Source organism: Tasmannia lanceolata, unplaced genomic scaffold (assembly GCF_043159265.1).
Source record: "Tasmannia lanceolata isolate RefF3 unplaced genomic scaffold, GAP_Taslan_0.1 ptg000015l, whole genome shotgun sequence".
NCBI classification, from domain to species: Eukaryota; Viridiplantae; Streptophyta; class Magnoliopsida; order Canellales; family Winteraceae; genus Tasmannia; species Tasmannia lanceolata.
The window spans coordinates 21,223,313-21,243,123 of record NW_027518692.1 but is presented as its reverse complement, the minus strand read 5'-3'; the positions used below and the strand labels follow the sequence as shown (position 1 = coordinate 21,243,123).

At 40.2% G+C, this 19,811-nt stretch overlaps 1 protein-coding gene and 1 long non-coding RNA gene across 2 annotated transcripts; both read right to left on the bottom strand.

Annotated features, from left to right (window-relative positions):
* Positions 1-235: 235 nt before the first annotated feature.
* Positions 236-841, bottom strand: LOC143891842 (uncharacterized). The gene has a single exon (XM_077396350.1). The coding sequence runs from the start codon at positions 839-841 to the stop codon at positions 236-238; it is 606 nt and encodes a 201-aa protein (XP_077252465.1).
* Positions 842-12,255: 11,414 nt separating this feature from the next.
* On the bottom strand, positions 12,256-19,333 carry LOC143891909 (uncharacterized). The gene is made up of 3 exons (XR_013255428.1): positions 17,086-19,333; positions 13,821-13,988; positions 12,256-12,703 (listed from the first exon to the last, which is right to left on the bottom strand). It is a non-coding gene; the product is annotated as an uncharacterized LOC143891909 (long non-coding RNA).
* Positions 19,334-19,811: the final 478 nt, after the last annotated feature.

Genomic DNA, 19,811 nt, shown 5'->3' with positions numbered 1-19,811 from the left:
GAATCATCTCCTGTACAATATCTGTTGTAAGCTGTCCATGAGTTGTGGAAAGATCAGGTGGAACCTTCTTAGATGAAGCTGCTGCGGTTAGACGAGTATCAAAAACATTCGCAAAGTGAGCAATCCCCTTTTTTTTGTTGCGCATATTGTTAGAGGTAGGTGAAGGACAATTCTTAACCATATGTCCATATTCTTTGCAGTAGATGCATTGAATTTTGGACATCTCTTGATAACCCTAAGTTGATTTGCCCTTTGAGTAATTGCCTCTTGGATGAGATGTGACAACAAAGACTGAAGACGGATTAGGAAGAAGACCTTTACGGGTCTCCTCAGCAAATAATTCTGATAAAGCACTTTCAACAGTTGGGAGGGGCGAGCGATGAAGAATAGTAGCACGAATTGTTTCAAAGTCATCTTGAAGAGCCATTAGAAATTGTACTAACCACATTTCTTCTCGATAGTTGTACCACAATTCTGCACCAGTTGTCCATTTAGGCTCCATAAGGGCCAATTCATCCCAGATTATAGTCATTTGGGAATGAAATTCTGAAACAAATTGGCCCTTCTGATGTCTTAGTGAACGAAGATCTTGTTCCAACTTATACTTCCGAGCAAAATTAGATTGCAGATACCGGCGAGACATGAAATCCCAAACATCTTTCGCAGTATCAAATCTACCAAACTGCATACTAATGGATGGAGTGACTGTATTGGCGATCCAAGTAAGAATTTTGTTGTTGTTTATTTCCCAATCATCAAACTTAGGATCATCCTTTTTAAGCGGTTTAAGATCACCAGTGACATATTTCCAAAGACCCTTTCCTTTCAAGAAACTTTGCATAAGAAATGACCAATGACTATAGTTCGTTCCATCCAATTTAATGGAAATTGGCTGGGCGATTTCAGAACTCACATCGTAAATAGGTGATGCCTTATCTATTTGAAAGGATATGATTTCAGTCTTCTAAAGAAATAAGAAGACACCTACTGATATGGCTTGAAAAATGTGACAAGAAAGGAGACAATTGTTACTGTTGAACTACTCCACTTGTTGATGGAAAACAAAGGCTTATGAAAGTATTAAAAATAAAGACTGATGAAAAAGGCTTTTAATAAAAGCTCTTAGTGCATAAACATACTAGGGAACGGAAACAGAAACTGGAGAAAACAAAGGTTCTCTATAGATATAGAAAATCAGAGAGGTAGAGAACAACACCAGAGAGTGCAACGGGGGATTTGAATGCAAAAACAGAGGATGCAGCGGGGGGCTTTGAATCCGGCGTTCTAGCAAGCAGTAGTGATATGCTTGACAAGAAATCGGATCACCCTCTGAGAGGAATCCTTTGAATATGATAAGATCTGTGGTGTCGCTTGCAGCCGCGGCAAGTAACGGACAAACAGAGAATGACAAGGAAGAGAACAGATGGATCGAGCCTCAAAGCTCTGATACCATGTGAGCATCCGAACAAGATACTGAAAGAAACCTTTATTCACTATATGCTTTTGTGTATACAAGGCACAAACATTTATAGGTATTACAGATATCTCTATTCCCTTGATTAGGGGATATCACACAAGAATAATGGAAACCTATACATGCAATAATCTATACAAGGCATCTGTGAAAAGGGGAATAATCTATACAAGGTATGTGATGTATGTGTGAAATGGCAATAATCTTATACAAGGCATGTGTGATAGCAGCATGCTATACAAGGCCATGCTATATATGGCATGTGTGAGCTGCACTTGTTGTTAACATTTTTCACCTAAAAACTAGCCCAAATCTCCATTTTAAAAAAGCCTAAATTTTGCGTCGTGCCCTTTTTAGGTAAAAAATAGAGCCTTAGTGATGGCTGTTTGTAGGTGATCCCTATTATATAAGGAAGAGTATTATTTCGTGTCTCACACTAATCCAAAACCCTGTTTGAGTATGTACAAGATCCAGACTGTTCATTTGGAGAGTTCCACCTTGAGTTTGTCAGGAGATGAACATCTTAATTTACATGTTACAAAGACATTATCGGAATGGATACACTTAGAAGGGTCTCTGAGGGTGATTGTCAAACCATAAGGTTTAAATGTTTGAGATAATAATAGAAGGAAAAAAAAAGCTATGGTGATCACACAATATTTTTGCTATTTCTCTCAAGCATTGGTATTCTAATGCAAAATAAAAAGAGAAAAGTACGGAATGAGCGTAATAATTACGAGATATTACGGATTTCGGGTACCTATTAAATTAATCATCAAACACGGGCGATTCTTCAGAAATGGGTGGAAAAAAGACCCCAACACCCTTTTGACATCAACATAAATCTCCTTGTAGCTTCCTCTTTCATTACAGAAAATCCCCCTGTATTTAATGCACATCTCATCCCCATTAAATTGGCACGGTTCACAAGGCTTCTTTTGGTTCGTTTGAATGTATTTTTGAACCCCCCCACAGAACCTTGGGTTCGTTTCTATCTTGGCCGTCGGAAATAACCAGAGACGGATGGATGCTTTACACGTGTTAAAAAACTATTTGGACCGCTGGAGCCCCTATACACAGCTGGTTTGGTTTGGATTTGAAAATTTCCTTTGAATCCAGAGGCCCTTGGGTTCGTTTAATCTTGGCCGTCGCCAATATACATAGACGGTCGGATCCACGACACGTGGACATTAATATGGAACGGTGGCGTCTTTTAATAATACTGCCATCTCTCTATATTCACCATTTTCTTCATTCCAACTCTCTTATTTCTACTATCTGTTCAACCTTGCCTTCCATTTGTTCATATATATTTAAGAGTTGGGACATTGTCTATGGATTCAGGGAGAGAACAACACCGAAAATTGAGAGAATGACATCAACTAATCATTTTAGTGAGGTGTGCAGTGAGATTCTGCCGGTGTACCCACTATTTACGCCGGCATATTTCCTCCGGCTTACCACCTATTTACGCCGGCGTACCCTTATTTTCCCTAGCGTACCTACATTTATGCACGCGTACCTACCTTTGCTTCCGCTGGCGTACCTAGCAATGTAATTTGCAATGAAATTTATCCAGTTAATCAATTTCTTCTAATTTCTACCTACCTTTATCCATTTAATCAATTTGGTTTGATTTTTTACCCAATAAATTATCCAGTTAATCAATTTGCTTCGAACTAGAGTTTACCTAGAAAAACCTGTTGTGAGAATAGGTTTCCATTGAATAATTCTATCCTGGACATTTTGTATCACATACTAACATGTGATGTAGCCAGAAGTTCATATCAAATGGGATGGGCCTTGACATGAACATAATAAACAAGAGTGTTATCTATACGCTGGTCTTGATTAATCAATCATCTATACACGGGTTTGAACAATCAGGCATCTACTACTACACATCTTTTAACAGTCAGCCTTCCAAACATGGGTATTGAACATCTGTGCCCCCTACATCTTTGAATCCCCGCTGAAACTACAGTATTGAAGAAGAGAAACTACATATGCCTGCATTCCCAAATCATCTCGAATGTTCTCTCCACTCGTAGGCATTGTATATCTTCCTGCTGTAGGTTATAAGTGTAAGCACTCGACTAATGATTCATTTCTTTGTATGCTTCTAAAAAATAGTACCTTAATGAAGTCGATTTATTTGTACTGGCATAGAGCTTTTATGAACTCAATCACGAATACCCCACAATCGAATTTAGCATTTAAAATTTTAGTAGTTGATATTATATAACCTGCACCGAAAAAAATTTGAAGAGTATATTGTCTTAACGGTGCAGGACGAGTACTCACGGGTTTTCTTGGTCTTCTTGTTTCAACGATATGTTTCCACGTATCCGCTTCGGGTTGAAATCTTTTTAGAACCCTCCTAAAGAAGGTAATCTGCACGCGGAAATTAGTCAGAAAATCCATCCAAACGTACATAACTATGGAATATCGCTAGGCAAGAAACCTACCATTCCCCTTGCAAGCTTCCTATTATGAGCTCTGCCCAGTGAATCATATATTATATATTTTCCTTCGTTCATCCCCTATTATCCAGTGTTTCCCATCCCCTATTGAGCACACTAATCTATGGCGTTGCAATTACGCTGACGCGATGCCACTGATATTTAAATGAAAAGGTATTGTACACAGCAGGAGGACTGAGCATAAATGAATGTTTAAATTGGTGAAAGATTTGCAGTTGAATGACTCCAGGTGAGGGGTTACAACACTTATTGAATTTAATCTGTATAGTTACTTGCTCTCAGCAGTTGGTTGGAATCAATGTCTAGGTCATCAGGGTTCTACAACCGATTCAGGATGAGGTTATGTCACCGATATTGTATATATTTCATCCTTCGGTACATCGAGATTTTCACCACACATCTGTTATTGTGACAGCCGACTGGTGTACGAGCTCCTGAAGATAACCATGGCCAAGCGGATTAGTCCAAGTCTATACCGGTCCTTCAGAATCTTATGACCCTTGCTTCCGTTGCGCATGAAGGCTGCGATATTACGCATGAAGCTGATGATAGCCTCCTCCATCAGGAACTAGTGGGCGACATTGTGTATCACCTTCGACAAGAGCTGTTACATGAGAGATTGCTAAGGAAAGCTGCTTAAACAGAGACTTTGGCGATGAAGGGAGAGCTATAGACAGTCAAGTCACAATATTGCGAATACGATCGGAAGTTAAGTGAGCTTGTGAGAGAAGTAATTGTGATTAAAGAGGGGCAAGCTCAACTTGACCGTGTGAGAGTTCTACAAAGGGATGCGAACGCTATTGATCGGTTCGATAGAACAATAGTGTTTGAGGGGTTTGAAATCTATGAGGTCTAGTCGAGACGAGAAGTTGGACGCCTTTTTGGCACTCGGAGAAGAGTAGGGAAGAACTAAAAACCCCCTATCTTTTTTCTATTTCAATGAGGTTAATCTTTGAATGAGATATTGGTAATTTAGGTACGTCGATTTAGCTGCCTACTTGTCTCTTCTAGGGAAACAATAGTTGTTAGGAAAAAGGATTTTCTAACGAAGAGCCATCTTATGACCCTCTACAAATTAGACGGGTGTGTTATAGATTCGGTGAGCATTATTGAATAGCTTCCTTAAAATGTGCTGGTTGATCCTTGACTTATGCCGGCCGATTTTCTCTGAAGGTCATTGATGTTTATGGTGAGCACCTTAATCAAATGGATAAAAGCGGAGCCTAGGGTAAGGGTCGATGCATTACCCTTCAGTCCCGCCTTGCGGTAGGTGAAAGCCACAATTGATTGTCTTCTAACCAGTTTTATGATTATCCATTCCATGGTTATTATAATCACTAGCTTGTAAATGCAGGCAAAGCTACATCAAACCAACCCGCTGACCATGCCATCTCTAGCACCATACCTAAGGGACTAAAACCGCATTCACATTATTGACATCAAACGAATACTTCTTCCGATATGCACTGGAGTCCATTGGGTTCTTCTTATGGTAGATATGGAATGAAATGTATTCATAGTTTTGGACCCGACCTGTGGAGAGTGCTGTAAGTGTTCCTTATGCTTAATAACATATTGTTTCCCATTTTAGTTGAAAAAACCATACTAACATTATATATAATCAATGTCGGCACATGTTAAATTTTTTAAGATTAACTTAATAACCCGCAACAAAAATCCCGAAGACTGGGCAATTTTGATTGCAACAAAACAACCATTGCAGAACAACGAGTGAGGGTATTTAAAAAGATTCTCTTTATGATCTCCCCCACTGAAAATTAATCATGCATATTGTCACATCTATGCGTGCAGATTTGATTGTGGGGTATTTGTGATGAAGTACATAGACTTCCTGTTGAGGGATTGTGACTTTTCTTTCACGGCCGACGACATGCCCCATATTAAACGCACCCTATGCGATCAATTTTTGGCCGGGGTTTATGAAAAATGTATGGTATAGGATGAATCAAGGGTATCTGTATGTATTTTGTTAGGGCAGCAATTTTTCCGCGCCCTATTCTAATTTAGAAAACGGATCATCAAATATTGTTAATGTGTATGAGTAGTTCTACCAAATCATCATTCTATCATACATTGTCATTCCTCGTCAATATTTTGCTATTACATGAAGAGATTTTATTAAGTGGTAGCAAATCACTATCAAACACTCATGTATACCATAAAAGTAACTCTACCCCCTCCATCTTCTTAACCCAGATTGTTAAGAGTCAATAGAATAAAAACAAGCAAAAACACAATAATATTTGATCTGTGATAGACAATAACAAATATGCCAGTGATGTGTACAGAACTGTGAGACTTAAACCCTTACTATTTATGTTGAAAAAATGATAATTGTCTTACCCCTTAAACCCTTTAAATCTTGGGAAAAATACAGATACTCCCCCTCAACTTTCTGACATTTTCAACTCTAACCCTGACTTTTCAAAGTCATCAACTACACCCCCTAAGGTTTCAATTTTTATAAGGAAGAACCCCTCTTTGAAACACTAACAATGTTAATGAAGACCCCATACCCCCCTCCAAACCCCATACCCGAATCCAAACACTACTAAAAACACAGTGGGCCCACATTGTTTGGATAATCCAAACATTTGATGGGCCCTGGCATAGATAGGGTGTGCCCAAAAAATCAGCTCCATAGGATCATCTTAACCCTTTGATCAGTGGATGACATGTCAACTGAGGGGTCTACCTTATGCAAATTGAAACCTCAGGGGGTGTAGTTGGTGACTTTTAAAAGTCAGGGTTATATTTGAAAATGTCAGAAAGTTGAGGGAGTGTAACTGTATTTTTCCCTTAAAACTATTATATTTTGCAGGATTTAAAAATTACATGTAAATCTAGGGAGATGTGCTTCTGTTTGCCTTACTTTAACGCTAGCGTAAAGCATTCAAATTGAACATTCTGTTTGCTAGCCAATTTTATTTTAAAAAAAAGCCAGCTTCCTTAAGAAGCCGCTGGCATCTTTTAAAAGATGCAAGCGTATTTCTTAAAGACGCAGGCGTCCTTAGGAAGACGCCGGCGTCTTATTGAAGACACTGACATCTTTAAGAAATACGCCGTCGTCTCTACACATCACTGGTATATTTGTTGTTGTCTAATCATTTTTTTTTGGTGTGGCTGCAACTTTTTTTGTGTTATTTAAAAGAGGAAACGCCAACGATATTTGATATTAAATTATCCAGTTAATCAATTTGGTTTGATTTTTAGCTAATAATTATTGTATAATACAGTAAACTGCCGTTCGAATTGGAATTTACCCAGACATTTTCTATCATACTAACACTCATTTGTGATGCAACCAAAAGTTCATATGTAATATGCAATAAAACAAACAAGAAAGTTATGTATACACTGGTATTGAACAATTAGTCATCTATACACTGGTATCAGTCTCTAGAGGGACCTGCACCTTTGGACAAGCCTCGGAGCCGAGCCTTCAAAGCCCTGTTTTCCTCCTTGAGGGTAGCGATCCTCGTCTCAAGACCGAAGACCCTGGTCATCGAAGGAGGGGGAGGAGTGTAGGATTAGGATTGAAACTCTCCGCCTTGAGGAGAGTTTCCCAGCGTGTCCTCTTGGCCACCGGATCTCCATGGTACTTCCGGAGGTATTTACTATCCGGTAGTGCTTCCACATCCACAAAAGCGAATCCTGGCAGGAAGAAGATGTCGTAATTACTTTCGAATGATTCTTCAAAAATGGTGTTGAGAGAAGAGAGTTGCAGGTTTGCAGTAGTTGGGGACAGTTCGAATGTGATGGGAAAATGAAGAACCCAAAGTTGGCGACGGTTTGAATTTACCGCCTCCTGGAACGATGCCTCATAATGATGGTGAACCATCCCATCAGGTCATTATTTCTCTATAGGTACGCCACCGGTACTATACAGGTACGCCATCGGTATAAGAGAGATACGCCACTGGTACGCTACGTGTGCGCCAACGGTACAATACAGGTACGCCACTAGTACAACATAGGTACTCCACCGGTACGCCAGGCGTGCGCCACCTGTACAATACAGATACGGCACCGGTACGCCACGTGTGTGCCACTGGTACAATATAAATATGCTAGCGGACCATCTGCTAACCACAATGTGTCCTTTAAGCCCCCTGAACGAACCTACAAAGAGAATCATGCAAGTACCGTCTTTGACCAACATACGAGGATGATTGATATCATGTTGGTGGGGAATTGGGGTCTTTTTTCCACCAGTTTTTGAAGAATCGCCCATGTTTGATGATTAATTTAATGGGTATCCGAAATCCGTAATTTCATGTAATTATTACATGTGTTCTGTACTTTTCTCCATCAGAAATTTCTCACAATTATATACACTGGTATTGAACAATTAGTCGTCTATACACTGGTATCAGTCTCTAGATGGACCTGCGCCTTTCGACAAGCCTCGAAGCCTAGCCTTCAAAGCTCTGTTTTCCTCCTCGAGGATGGCGACCCTCATCTGAAGATCACAGACCTTGGTCATCGGAGGAGGGGGAGGATTATGATTGGAACTCTTCTCCTTGAGGAGAGTTGCCAGGCATGTCCTCTTGGCCAGCGGCTCTCCAAGGTACTTCAGAGGTATTTACTATCTGGTAATGCTTCCACGTCCACAAAAGCGAATCCTGGCGAGAAGGGGAGGTCGTATTTACTTTAGAATGTTTCTTTAGACATGGTGTTGAGAAAAGAGAGTTGCAGACTTGCAGTAGTTGGGGACGGTTTGAATGAGATGGGAAAATGAAGAACCCAAGGCCCACTATAAATAGAAATAATTTGGCGATGGTTCGAATTTACCGCCTCCTTGAACGATGGCTCATAATGATGGTGCCCTTTCCCATCAGGTCATTATTTCTCTACAGGTACGCCACCAGTACAAGAGAGATATACCACCAGTATAGAGATACGCCACCGGTACGTTACGTGTGCGCCGATGGTACAATACAGGTACGCCACCCGTACAACATAGGTATGCCACTGGTATGCCACATGTGTGCCACCGGTACAATACAGATACGCCACCAGTACGCCATGTGTGCACGACTGGTAGAATACAAATACACCAGCGGACGATATGCTGACCACACTGTGTCATTTAAGTAACAAGAAGGAACTTGCAAAGAGAACCATGCAGGTACCATCTTGGACCAACATACGAGGATGATTGATATCATGTCGGAAGGGTATTGGGATCTTTTTTCCACCAGTTTTTGAAGAACCACCCATGTTTGATGATTAATTTAATAGGTATCCAAAATCTGTAATTTCTCGTAATTATTACCTTCATTCTATACTTTTCTCTATCAGAAATCTCTCACCAACCGGGTATTTGAATTTCTCGAATAGATATCGTCAATTTTTGACATTTTTAAATAGGGAAATGATATATTCTCACCCCCATCCCACAATTTTACTTGGGACAGCCCCCCACCCCCTCTAGCCTCTAGGGCAAAAGAGTAGTCATCAATACATTACTAGGGGCTGTCCTGAGGAAAAAAAGGGACGAATATATCACTTTCCTTTTAAATAAATAAATTCATTACGGTATAGAGGAATGATAGATGCAAGGGCCCTCTTTATGCAAGGGTCGGTCGAAAAACCGAATTCGGTTGCACATATTGATGTGGATCTATTCGAGGGCCCTTCTTTAGCCCTTTCATCTATCATTCCTCTACGGTTGAATACCTTTTTTCTGTTATTTTATGATGACTGGTGATCTTTAATGCCAATTCAGAAATTCTCTAGGGTATTATATAAATTCACAAATGGGAATAAGGACAAAGTCATTAGTGCCCATATTATCGAACAAATGGGCCCCATAAATCCGTTACAACCAATTTATTTGCTAAGAAATCACATACTCGTTTGAGAAGAAAATACCGAGACGATAAATTGTCAATTACAGGCCAAATTTTAGAACAAGGTTGAATCTGCACTGGCCGAGATGTTGTATCACTCGAGATATTCGCCGAGATAAGAAAAATGATGGTACTGGCCTACTCGGTTGCAATTTGCCAATTTCTTCTGGTTATTGTGGGCCCCGCTTAAGGTGATCTCATCTCTCCACCAGTCCCCACGCTTGTAAATGATAGAGATGCCTATGTTTTACCTTCTATGTTATAAAATCATCCCCTAAAAACTAAAACTTATAATTAAATGTTTGCTCTTTACATAATAAAAAATATGCACTTACTTAAGAAATGCATTCAACTCTAAGGGGCCGTTTGTTTAAGAATCAACTTGTTGTTTTTATGGGATGATTACTCTAATTAAAATTATTCCTATAAAAGAAAGATTTTATGCATGTCTCCAAATCCATCAAACCACGTCAACATTAATTTCCATATCTAATTATGAAGCAACAAGATCAGCTTGCAGATTTTTTTAGCAAAGTACAGCCTTCATAGGCCTATATAGATAGGCACGCAGGGGCATTGCCAAGCACAAGCTTAGGAGAAATGGGGCTTTTGAAATTCTTCCTTGTAGCACTCATTGTGGCAGTCATTGCAACAAAAGAGGGTGTTGAAGCAACTAATCGTCATCTATTAGTCGGCGAGCTCAACGACGTCACGCCTATCCCTAACGACCTAAACGGTAAACATCCAATTCCAATTTCATTTTCTATTGTCACCTCTACCTTACTACAAGAAAAAAAATAGTCTTAGAAAGAGCATTTTGGTATTGGTTTTAATACTCAATTTGTATATTTTGTGAAAGGATAAGGAGGGCTTATGGTTCGATTTGTTGTTTTTCAGGGCCTTTCTGTGGTGGAGCATGCCCTACTTCACACGAGTGCTGCAAATGCGTCATCAAAATAATATGCTTACAGTGCTGTCCTAGCGAAGAACTCCAATATCCCTAAGTATTTGAGGACCCGTAAACGGTGGTTGTGGACAAGCAATAGCACCGTTTTTGTCCCTTACCCTTTCCTTGCTTACCATTGAAATGGGATTATGATATAATAAAATGTAATAAGGAATTACCATTTCTACTTATATCTGTTCTTCTCTTCATTATTTTTGTTGTTTGTCTCTTAATTTCTTTTTCTTTTTCATTTGTGATTTTTGTGTGTTAGAGAGAGAGCAAGAGAGAGTTGATTTCTTTTACACTAGAGATGGGAGTCCCAAGTAAAAAAAAAGGCGGATATTTCACTTCCCTTAATGTTACACGACTATATAAAAGACAAACTGTTACAAAATCGGAGAGAGCAAAGGAAAATGATTTTTTCACCCACTTTTCAGTTTTCCAACCCCCTGTTGTCTGTCATTTCTAAAACAAATGCCTCCATTTCCACCACCTTTCATTCATCTTTACTTGAAAATGGTTTCGTTCCAAGTCTGATCTATGCGTCACTTTGAGGGGAAAACAAATGGAAAACACCCGCTTTTCCATGGAAAAGGGTTAAAATGGCTGTTCTTTTACTTAAATTATGGATTCTTCAATCCTACGTGGAATCCATTAAATTTGACGTGTTGGCTAAAAGTTCCCACCAAGCTTTCCGCCTCCCAACAGCGGAAATGGCTGAAATTCTAGCCAATTCCTTCTTATCTGGACAAAAAAAGGAAGCCGAGACCCGTCCTCTTGTCAAAAATGCCTCCATCGTCTTCCTCTTACTTTGGCGAAAAAACTAGTCAGCTCATGTAAACTAGCTTGAAAATAGTGTAAAAGAGGGTTCATGATCAAGCTGATGTATGGTTTCCTTACAGCATTTCTTGGATTTTATGTAAGAAATCCAGGTTTTAGGAATCTCTCCCCCATCCTGAGATTTCTAAAACCTGGAAGCATCAGACGATCTCCTACTCTCTTTGCTATCGGAAAGGTGGGCGCGTACAATTTTGAGGAAATCCAAGATTCTAAAAATAAGCGTGTCCAAACGGGCCCCTAAAGGGTGCATTTGGTTTGCAAAAAGCGTGGTTGGTTTGAACATAAGCATGGACCACTTAGGGGTTTTGCTTGGCATTTGGGTGCCATGTCACCAAAACCCCTTGGTTGGTTGCCCAAAAAAGTACAGGGGCCCACATCTTAGGATGATCCAAACCGTTCAATTGATGGGCCACAACACAAATAGGTTGTACCCCGTCAATCATCTCCATAGAATGATCCTAACCCTAGGATCTGTAGGGGGTTAGGATCATCAAGCCTAAAATAACTTGGCCCAGAGATTCCTGACCAAGCATGTGTGGTTGGGTTTTGGTTTTGGAGTCATTGTTGGGGAACAAAGAACATAGTTGGGGTGGTAGCATCACCTTACTTTACAGCTGGGCTAGATATTTTTTTTTATGGGTAAGCTGGGGTTAGGTAGAGCCTGACCAGATTTATTAAAAGAAAGAAAAGCCATTACAAGGGGGGCCTAAAGCGGCGCCAAAAGAGGAAAGATACATAAACTAAAACACAAAACCAGTCCAAAAGAGAATAAACAACATTATGAGAAATGGGCTCAATGAGCAGCTCTTGTAGCAAGAGGAAGATCGAAAATAGGAATGAGGAGCGTGCAATGGGGAGATCCCGGAGAGGGGCTCCAAAAAAACTTGACAGAGCATCTTTCAACAGGGAAATCCATATAACCAGGAACATCAAGAATGGAACCAGACCGAGGGGGGACTAGATATTGTCTGTGATTGTAGCACAAAACTATATTTACAGGAAAATGATTTGTCCACCTCTTTTCCATCATTTCTAAACTCTTTTCTTTTTCACTTCCTCGAAATGGCTTTATTTTCTGAAAAGTCTAACAAAAAGAATGGAAATGAGAAAAGCAAAGAGATTTGCCTCCATAACAGTTATCTAAACTCAATTCCACAAGGGGAACACAATTAAGAATTAGAAGATCAAATGTTCCGTCTGTCATAGTCACGTTCGCTAGAAATAGAATTTCCAGACAGCTAAAATTCATACCACCAGAGGGATTGAATCTACAACTCCTTAACATTATAACTTTCAGTGGTCATACTCATAGGGACTCTGAGGCAAACACAAATCTCTACCTTGGTAGAAAGATTGAGTTCTTCCACTTTACTCCCGATAGCAAATTCTATCCATTTTATGTGTAAGACAAATTTTATGCCCATTTCTTTTTTAAGTAGGCCAAAACCTTGTTTTACATCCATTTTACGTTCTACAGCTTAAAATAATTTTTATGCACATTTTTTCACTTAAAAACTAGCCTAAATTTTGTTTTGTGCCCATTTTACGGCAAAAGAAACAGAGCCTTGCTTCAATTATTGTTGTTTATAGGGTAGCCCTATTGGATAAGGAATAGTATTTGGTGTCTCACACTAATCCAAAACTCTATTTGCGCATGTACGAGATCTAGACTGTTCATTTGGTGAGTCCCACCTTGTGTTAGTCAGGTGATAGTAATCTTATCTTACATGATTCACAGACATTATCGGCAATCGCTAAGGATATCTGAGGGTGAATGCCGAATCATAAGGTTTAAATGCCTGAGATTATAATAGAAGGGAAAAAAACAAGAAAGCTATGGAGATCACATCATATTTTTGGTATTTCTTTCAAGCATAAGTACATAATCCTCTGAATAATATAAAATTCTGAAAAAAATAATAAATTTCTATTGGTTTAGAAAATAATGCCGAATCATAAGGTTTAAATGTTTGAAATAATAATAGAAGAAGAAAAACAAGAAAGCTATGGCGATCGCATCATATTTTTGGTATTTCTCTCAAGCATAGCTACATAATCCACTGAATAATATAAAACTCATAAAAAAACATCATAAATTTATGATACCCAATAACTGTTTGAATCGATCGGTTTCGGATTGTGCCCGGCCGAAGTTGCATGCTATGTAAAATAAGGACTCGGAAAGTGAACAATGAAATCACCTCAACTTTGGCAAAAGTTTAACTAGGAATGTTTTACAGAGAGTTTCCGGGATATGACACGTATTTCTTCACCTCAATTACATAATCCGAACCCTCCATCCAATTCCTCCAGCGGAACTCAGGAAACGAGAGATAGTAGCACCCATGCAAGTTCTCTATAATCAAATCCTGAAGGAGAACACACTTACGAATTAGAATATCAAATATTTCATCATTCATGATCACTTTCGAAAGTGATAGAATTCTCAAAGAGCTAAAATTCAAGTCACCAGGGATTGAATCTAAAACCACTTGACTTTAAAACTTTGAGTGATCCATACTCATAGAGACTCTAAGGCAAACACAGATCTCCACACGCGTAGTAAAGATCAAGTTCTTTCACTTTACTCTTGATTGCGAATTCTATCCATCGGTTGATACAATCATGAGTAATCGTTGAGGAGCAGCAGATATGAAGCCTGAAAATCTGTATGGTTGCATTTTGGCAATACCACAACACACTTTCTACGAACTTGACGAATTTTTGCTATTTTCCATGAAACTTTGGGGCCATTTGGATACATGGATTTTAGAATCCGGGATTTCTTCAAAATTGTGGTTGAGTGACAAGAGAAGAAGCGGACCAGCCGTCATTTTTAACTTCTCGTGCTTCTTTCCATCAGCGAGAGAGTAGCAGCTCCTCCCATATTTCTAGGTTTTAGAATCTCAGGATGCAGGAGAGATTTTTAAAATCTGAATTTCTCATTTAAAATCCAAGAAATGCAGTCACTGCACCATAAACCAGCTTGACCATGAACCCTCTTTTACACTGTTTTCAAACTAAAAACCTGGATTTTAAGATCCGCGTATCCAAACGGCACCTTAGACTCATCGAATTCCAATTTTGGAATATAAAGTGATAGATATCTCCATCTTCTTCACAAGATAGTGGTTCTTATAGTATCTCTCTTGGGCAAGAAAGAGAGGATGTGATGAAAAATATCTTCTGGTAAGTGTGGTACCCGATCCCTCGAGAGGGGCGGGGCGCGAGCCGCCGCGCTCTCTTCTCTTGGTCTCTCGTATCCACGCGATTGGCGTGTGTTTTTTAATTGTTGATTTTTAATTCGTCTTTCCTGTGAACTTGGGATCACTAAGGCAATCCGAATTCCACTGACAGAGTCGCCACCTAGATGTGGGATCTAGGACCCGAAATTAACCAGAAATCTAGACTCGCTACCTGGTTACGAGAATGGAAGGTATGGGGAGTTATCCGCCACATGCACCATTCCTGCCCGATAATCGGTCTTCGATTCCAAAAGCTAACTCTTTTAAATTTATTTTAAATGGCTCATTCAACTCTATGTTAATGTGCGAACTAAGTGATATGCATCCTATGATCTAATTTCAATGTGAATCCTAGATGTGTATCTTGATTTATTAATTTGTCTGGATTCATTCTAAGTGAAAGTTCTCCTAGAATTCTAATTTCATGGAAAGTCCTAAGTGATTTGATTAAGCATTTACAAGAAAATTAATATACAAAACACCACAATTTGTTTGTGGTGCCGACTCGCGGGTGGTATGCCATCAGACATCCAAGCTGCCTACGTACCCAAGCCTCACTGGGATCAGAGTCGACGTAGTTCGGTGCACCTAAGCTAAGCTACTTATGCCTAACTCAACTAGGACACCGACCTAGACGGGATTGACTGTTTCAACAGTTTTAGGAGAAGTTATTTAATTCAAGTTGAGGATTTTATTATCTTAAGATTTCATCTAAGATGCTATATGATTCTCATCTAAATGCAAATGGTCCCTTAGACTAATGCAGGTTTGCCTACATCCTAGTTTACTAGGCTTGTCCTAGGGAAAGATTGGGTGACTAGTGTAACTAGACCTATGGCACGGTTGCTATACATAGCAAACGTCCGTGATGAGGCTGGACTCCTAACTCTAGGACTCCCTAAAACCTAAGACTCCCTAAAACTTAGGACACGACACGACACCGGTGTTCCTAAATTGGGCTCTAAGGGTCCTTACGACGGAAACCGTAATCCAACGGTTCCGAGAGACACGAGGTGAATCGATTTCAGTTCTTGAGGTTAGTGAAAAAAGGGATGGAAGAGATGATGAAATAGTGTGAGGGAATGAGAAAGATAGAGAAAGGTGCGACTGAACTTGGGAGTGCCAAATTGCCTACGTACCCCGCGATGGGGATCAAGCCACACGTAGTTCCGCTGGCGAGGTTGCTGGGATTTTGGAAGACAGAATTGGTATTTGTATCTGGAATCGGGTTTGCATTTGAGCATTGGACTTGAGATTCAGAAACATTGATCTAGCAATGGGATTTTGGAATTGGGAATTTGCATCAAAGAATTGAGCATATAGGAATCATCAAGGGTTTGAATTTTCGGAATTCAAAGTGGGCGGGCTTATGAGATTCGGCCAAATGGATTCAGACATGCGACTCGGATTGTGTTGGGATATTACTTGGTTGGATTGGGTTAATGGTTAGGGTCAAGTGAGTCGGGTCTAAGTTAGGAGCAAACCCGAGACTAGCCATGGTCTAACTAGGAGGAAGCAGGGTACAAACCAGGGTGCGGACCAGGGTGCACCAGGGTGCGAACCAGCAGGGAACCAGGGTGCGAACCAGCAGGGGAACCAGGGTGCAACCAGCAGGGAACCTGGGTGCAACCAGCAGCGAACCTGGGTGCGAACCAGCAGGGAACCAGGGTGCAACCAGCATCGAACCTGGGTGCAACCAGCAGCGAACCTGGGTGCAACCAGGGTCTAACCAGAGTGCGAACCAGCAGGGAACCAGGGTGCGAACCAGCAGGGGAACCAGGGTGCAACCAGCAAGGAAACCAGGGTGCAACCAGCAGGGAACCTGGGTGCAACCCGCAGCGAACCTGGGTGTGAACCAGTATCGAACCTGGGTGCAACCAGCAACGAACCTGGGTGCAACCAGGGTCTAACCAGAGTGCGAACCAGCAGGGAACCAGGGTGCGAACCAGTATCGAACCTGGGTGCAACCAGCAACGAACCTGGGTGCAACCAGGGTCTAACCAGAGGCTAACCAGGGGGAACCAGGGTGTGAACCATTAGGGAAAAATAAAAATGAAGATAAGATGGGTTAAGAGAAGAGGGAAACATGTATAACTTCAAAGTCTACCATCAAGAAGAATGAGTAAAGATTGATCCTAGATGCTTCCTAACATGGTTTTTCTTTTAAAGTAAAAGATATGCATGAAAACAGACCCTACATAGAATTGAAATAAATGCCTACCTCTTTGAAAACCCACTTTGTGTTTGATTTTTCTTTGATGTTAATTCCTTGAAGATGATTCCTTGCTTGATAATGACTGCTTTTGATATATATCACCCAACGTATCACCCGATCCGGCAAGGATGGCCGAACCCTTGAAGAGATGAGGGAGAGGGATGAATTTTCTAAGAGAGGGATTCTTTTTCTTCTTCTTCTTTGGATGGTGGGATGAGAGGGTATTTATAGGAGAATGGGATAGGAGGTTAGGTGAGGTTAGGTGAGGTTAGGTGAGGTTAGGTAAGGTTAGGTGAGGTTAGGTGGTTAGGTGAGGTTAGGTGAGGTTAGGTGAGGTTTGGATGGTTAGGATGAGAGGAGAGGTTAGGTGAGGTTAGGTGAGGTTTGGATGGTTAGGATGAGAGGAGAGGTTAGGTGATTTTGAATGGTTAGACCCAGGTCAAGATCTGCCATTGATCTAACGATTTACGGAAATCGGGTCTCGGAATGGAATCAGGGTCCGGGCTATGAAGTGACCCTAGCTTATTTTGTCCCGATTGATGATCCGTAAAGTCAGATCAAGATATTAATGACCTAAAACATATAAATCAATGATAGAGGGGGTTCTCACATGGATTTAACACACTAAATTCACCAATCAGGGTATTTTTCAATTTTTCGGATCTAATCATCTCACCAGGTACATCTCTTTATCATTTTGTTTTTTTCAAAAAATTTGAGGATGCATACTTTACCAATGAAATTCTACGGATCAATATATTAGGTTATTGTTGGTTAAAGTAAGGCAAAATGTGGGTGTCTACAGATGCCCCTCTTTGGTAGAGACGACGTAGTCATCGAATACCAAAGTCAAAATGACAGAACCATTTTGCGTAGCTTTAATCGACAAAGAACCCCCTAAACACAATGCAACCTAATATAATGCAAGACCTTAGATGAAATCCTAGAATTGGAATGCAATAAAACAAACCCGCTGCGGTGCCGCTGGCAACGAGAGAAATGGGATACCATTTTCAAATGGATTTTCGGAGGGAAAGGAATATCGCTTTTGAACAGCTTCAGAGGAAATGAGACGTCATTTTCAAATGGTCTCAGAGAGAATAATGGATGACTTTTGAAAGATTCTTAATGAAAACGCAGCATCATTTTTGAATGGGCTTGGGCAAGATGAAATACCGTATTTATACGGATTCGAAGGAAATGAGACATCATAGTTGTATGATGTTCAAAGGGGATAAGAGACCATAGTTGTATGGACTCGAAGAGAATGAAATACCGTATTTGTACGGATTCCAAGGAAATGAGACATCATAGTTGTATGATGTTCAAAGGGGATAAGAGACTATAGTTGTATGGACTCGAAGAGAATGAAATACCGTTTTTGTACGGATTCCAAGGAAATGAGACATCATAGTTGTATGATGTTCAAAGGGGATAAGAGACCATAGTTGTATGGACTTGAAGAGAATGAAATACCGTATTTGTACGGATTCCAAGGAAATGAGACATCATAGATGTATGATGTTCAAAGACGATAAGAGACCATAGTTGTATGATCTCGAAGAAAAGAGGCACCGTTCTCAAACGGGCTTGAAGAATTTAGAGATTTTTCATAGGATTGGATTTATTATTATTTTTTTGAATCGGGGATTGGATTTGAAGAATTTTTTTTTTTTAATTTATTTTATTATTATTTTTTAATTTTATTTTTGGGAAATGAAACATCATAGTTGTATGATGTTCAAAGGGGATAAGAGACCATAGTTGTATGGACTCGAAGAGAATGAAATACCATATTTGTACGGATTCCAAGGAAATGAGACATCATAGTTGTATGATGTTCAAAGGGGATAAGAGACCATAGTTGTATGAACTCGGAGAGAATGAAATACCGTATTTGTACGGATTCCAAGGGAATGGGACATCATAGTTGTATGATGTTCAAAAGGGGATAAGAGACCATAGTTGTATGGACTCGAAGAGAATGAAATACCGTATTTGTACGGATTCCAAGGGAATGAGACATCATAGTTGTATGATGTTCAGAGAGTATAAGAGACCATAGTTGTATGGACTCGAAGATAATGAAATACCGTATTTGTACGGATTCCAAGAAAATGAGACAGCATAGATGTATGATGTTCAAAGAGGATAAGAGACCATAGTTGTATGGACTCGAAGAAAAGAGGCACCGTTCACAAACGGGCTCAAGGAGAAGACGAGACCATTCACAAATGGATTCGAGAAATGAGGCACCGTTCACAAACGGGCTCAAAGAGGACACGAGACCATTCACAAATGGACTCAGAAAATGAGGCACCGTTCACAAACGGGTGTGGACCCCGATCCGAGAGAAGAAATGAGAAGGTGAGGGAACAGGCCCCCTACACCATCCTCTGGATCATCCACGTGAATGAGAGCTCTGCCAAGGAACTCTCAAAACGGATGCCACCCTCATAGCATATCACGAGTGGCGATATAAAAAGAAAGAGATATGTCTTGATCCGGAACCGAAGTTCAAAATCGAGACATACCTAAAATAAACTCAGAGTCGCCATCCATGGACATGCCATGGAACCCTAAAATCAAATCCTCTGTGCAATGGATAACCAGAAATATATATGGGTTCGTGCCTGGTTACGAATGGAGAAGGTCTGAGAGCACCCCCAATTCGTCCGAGTGCAAGCACTTGGTCTCTTATGCCATTTTCATTAACTCTAAAGAAGTTGGGT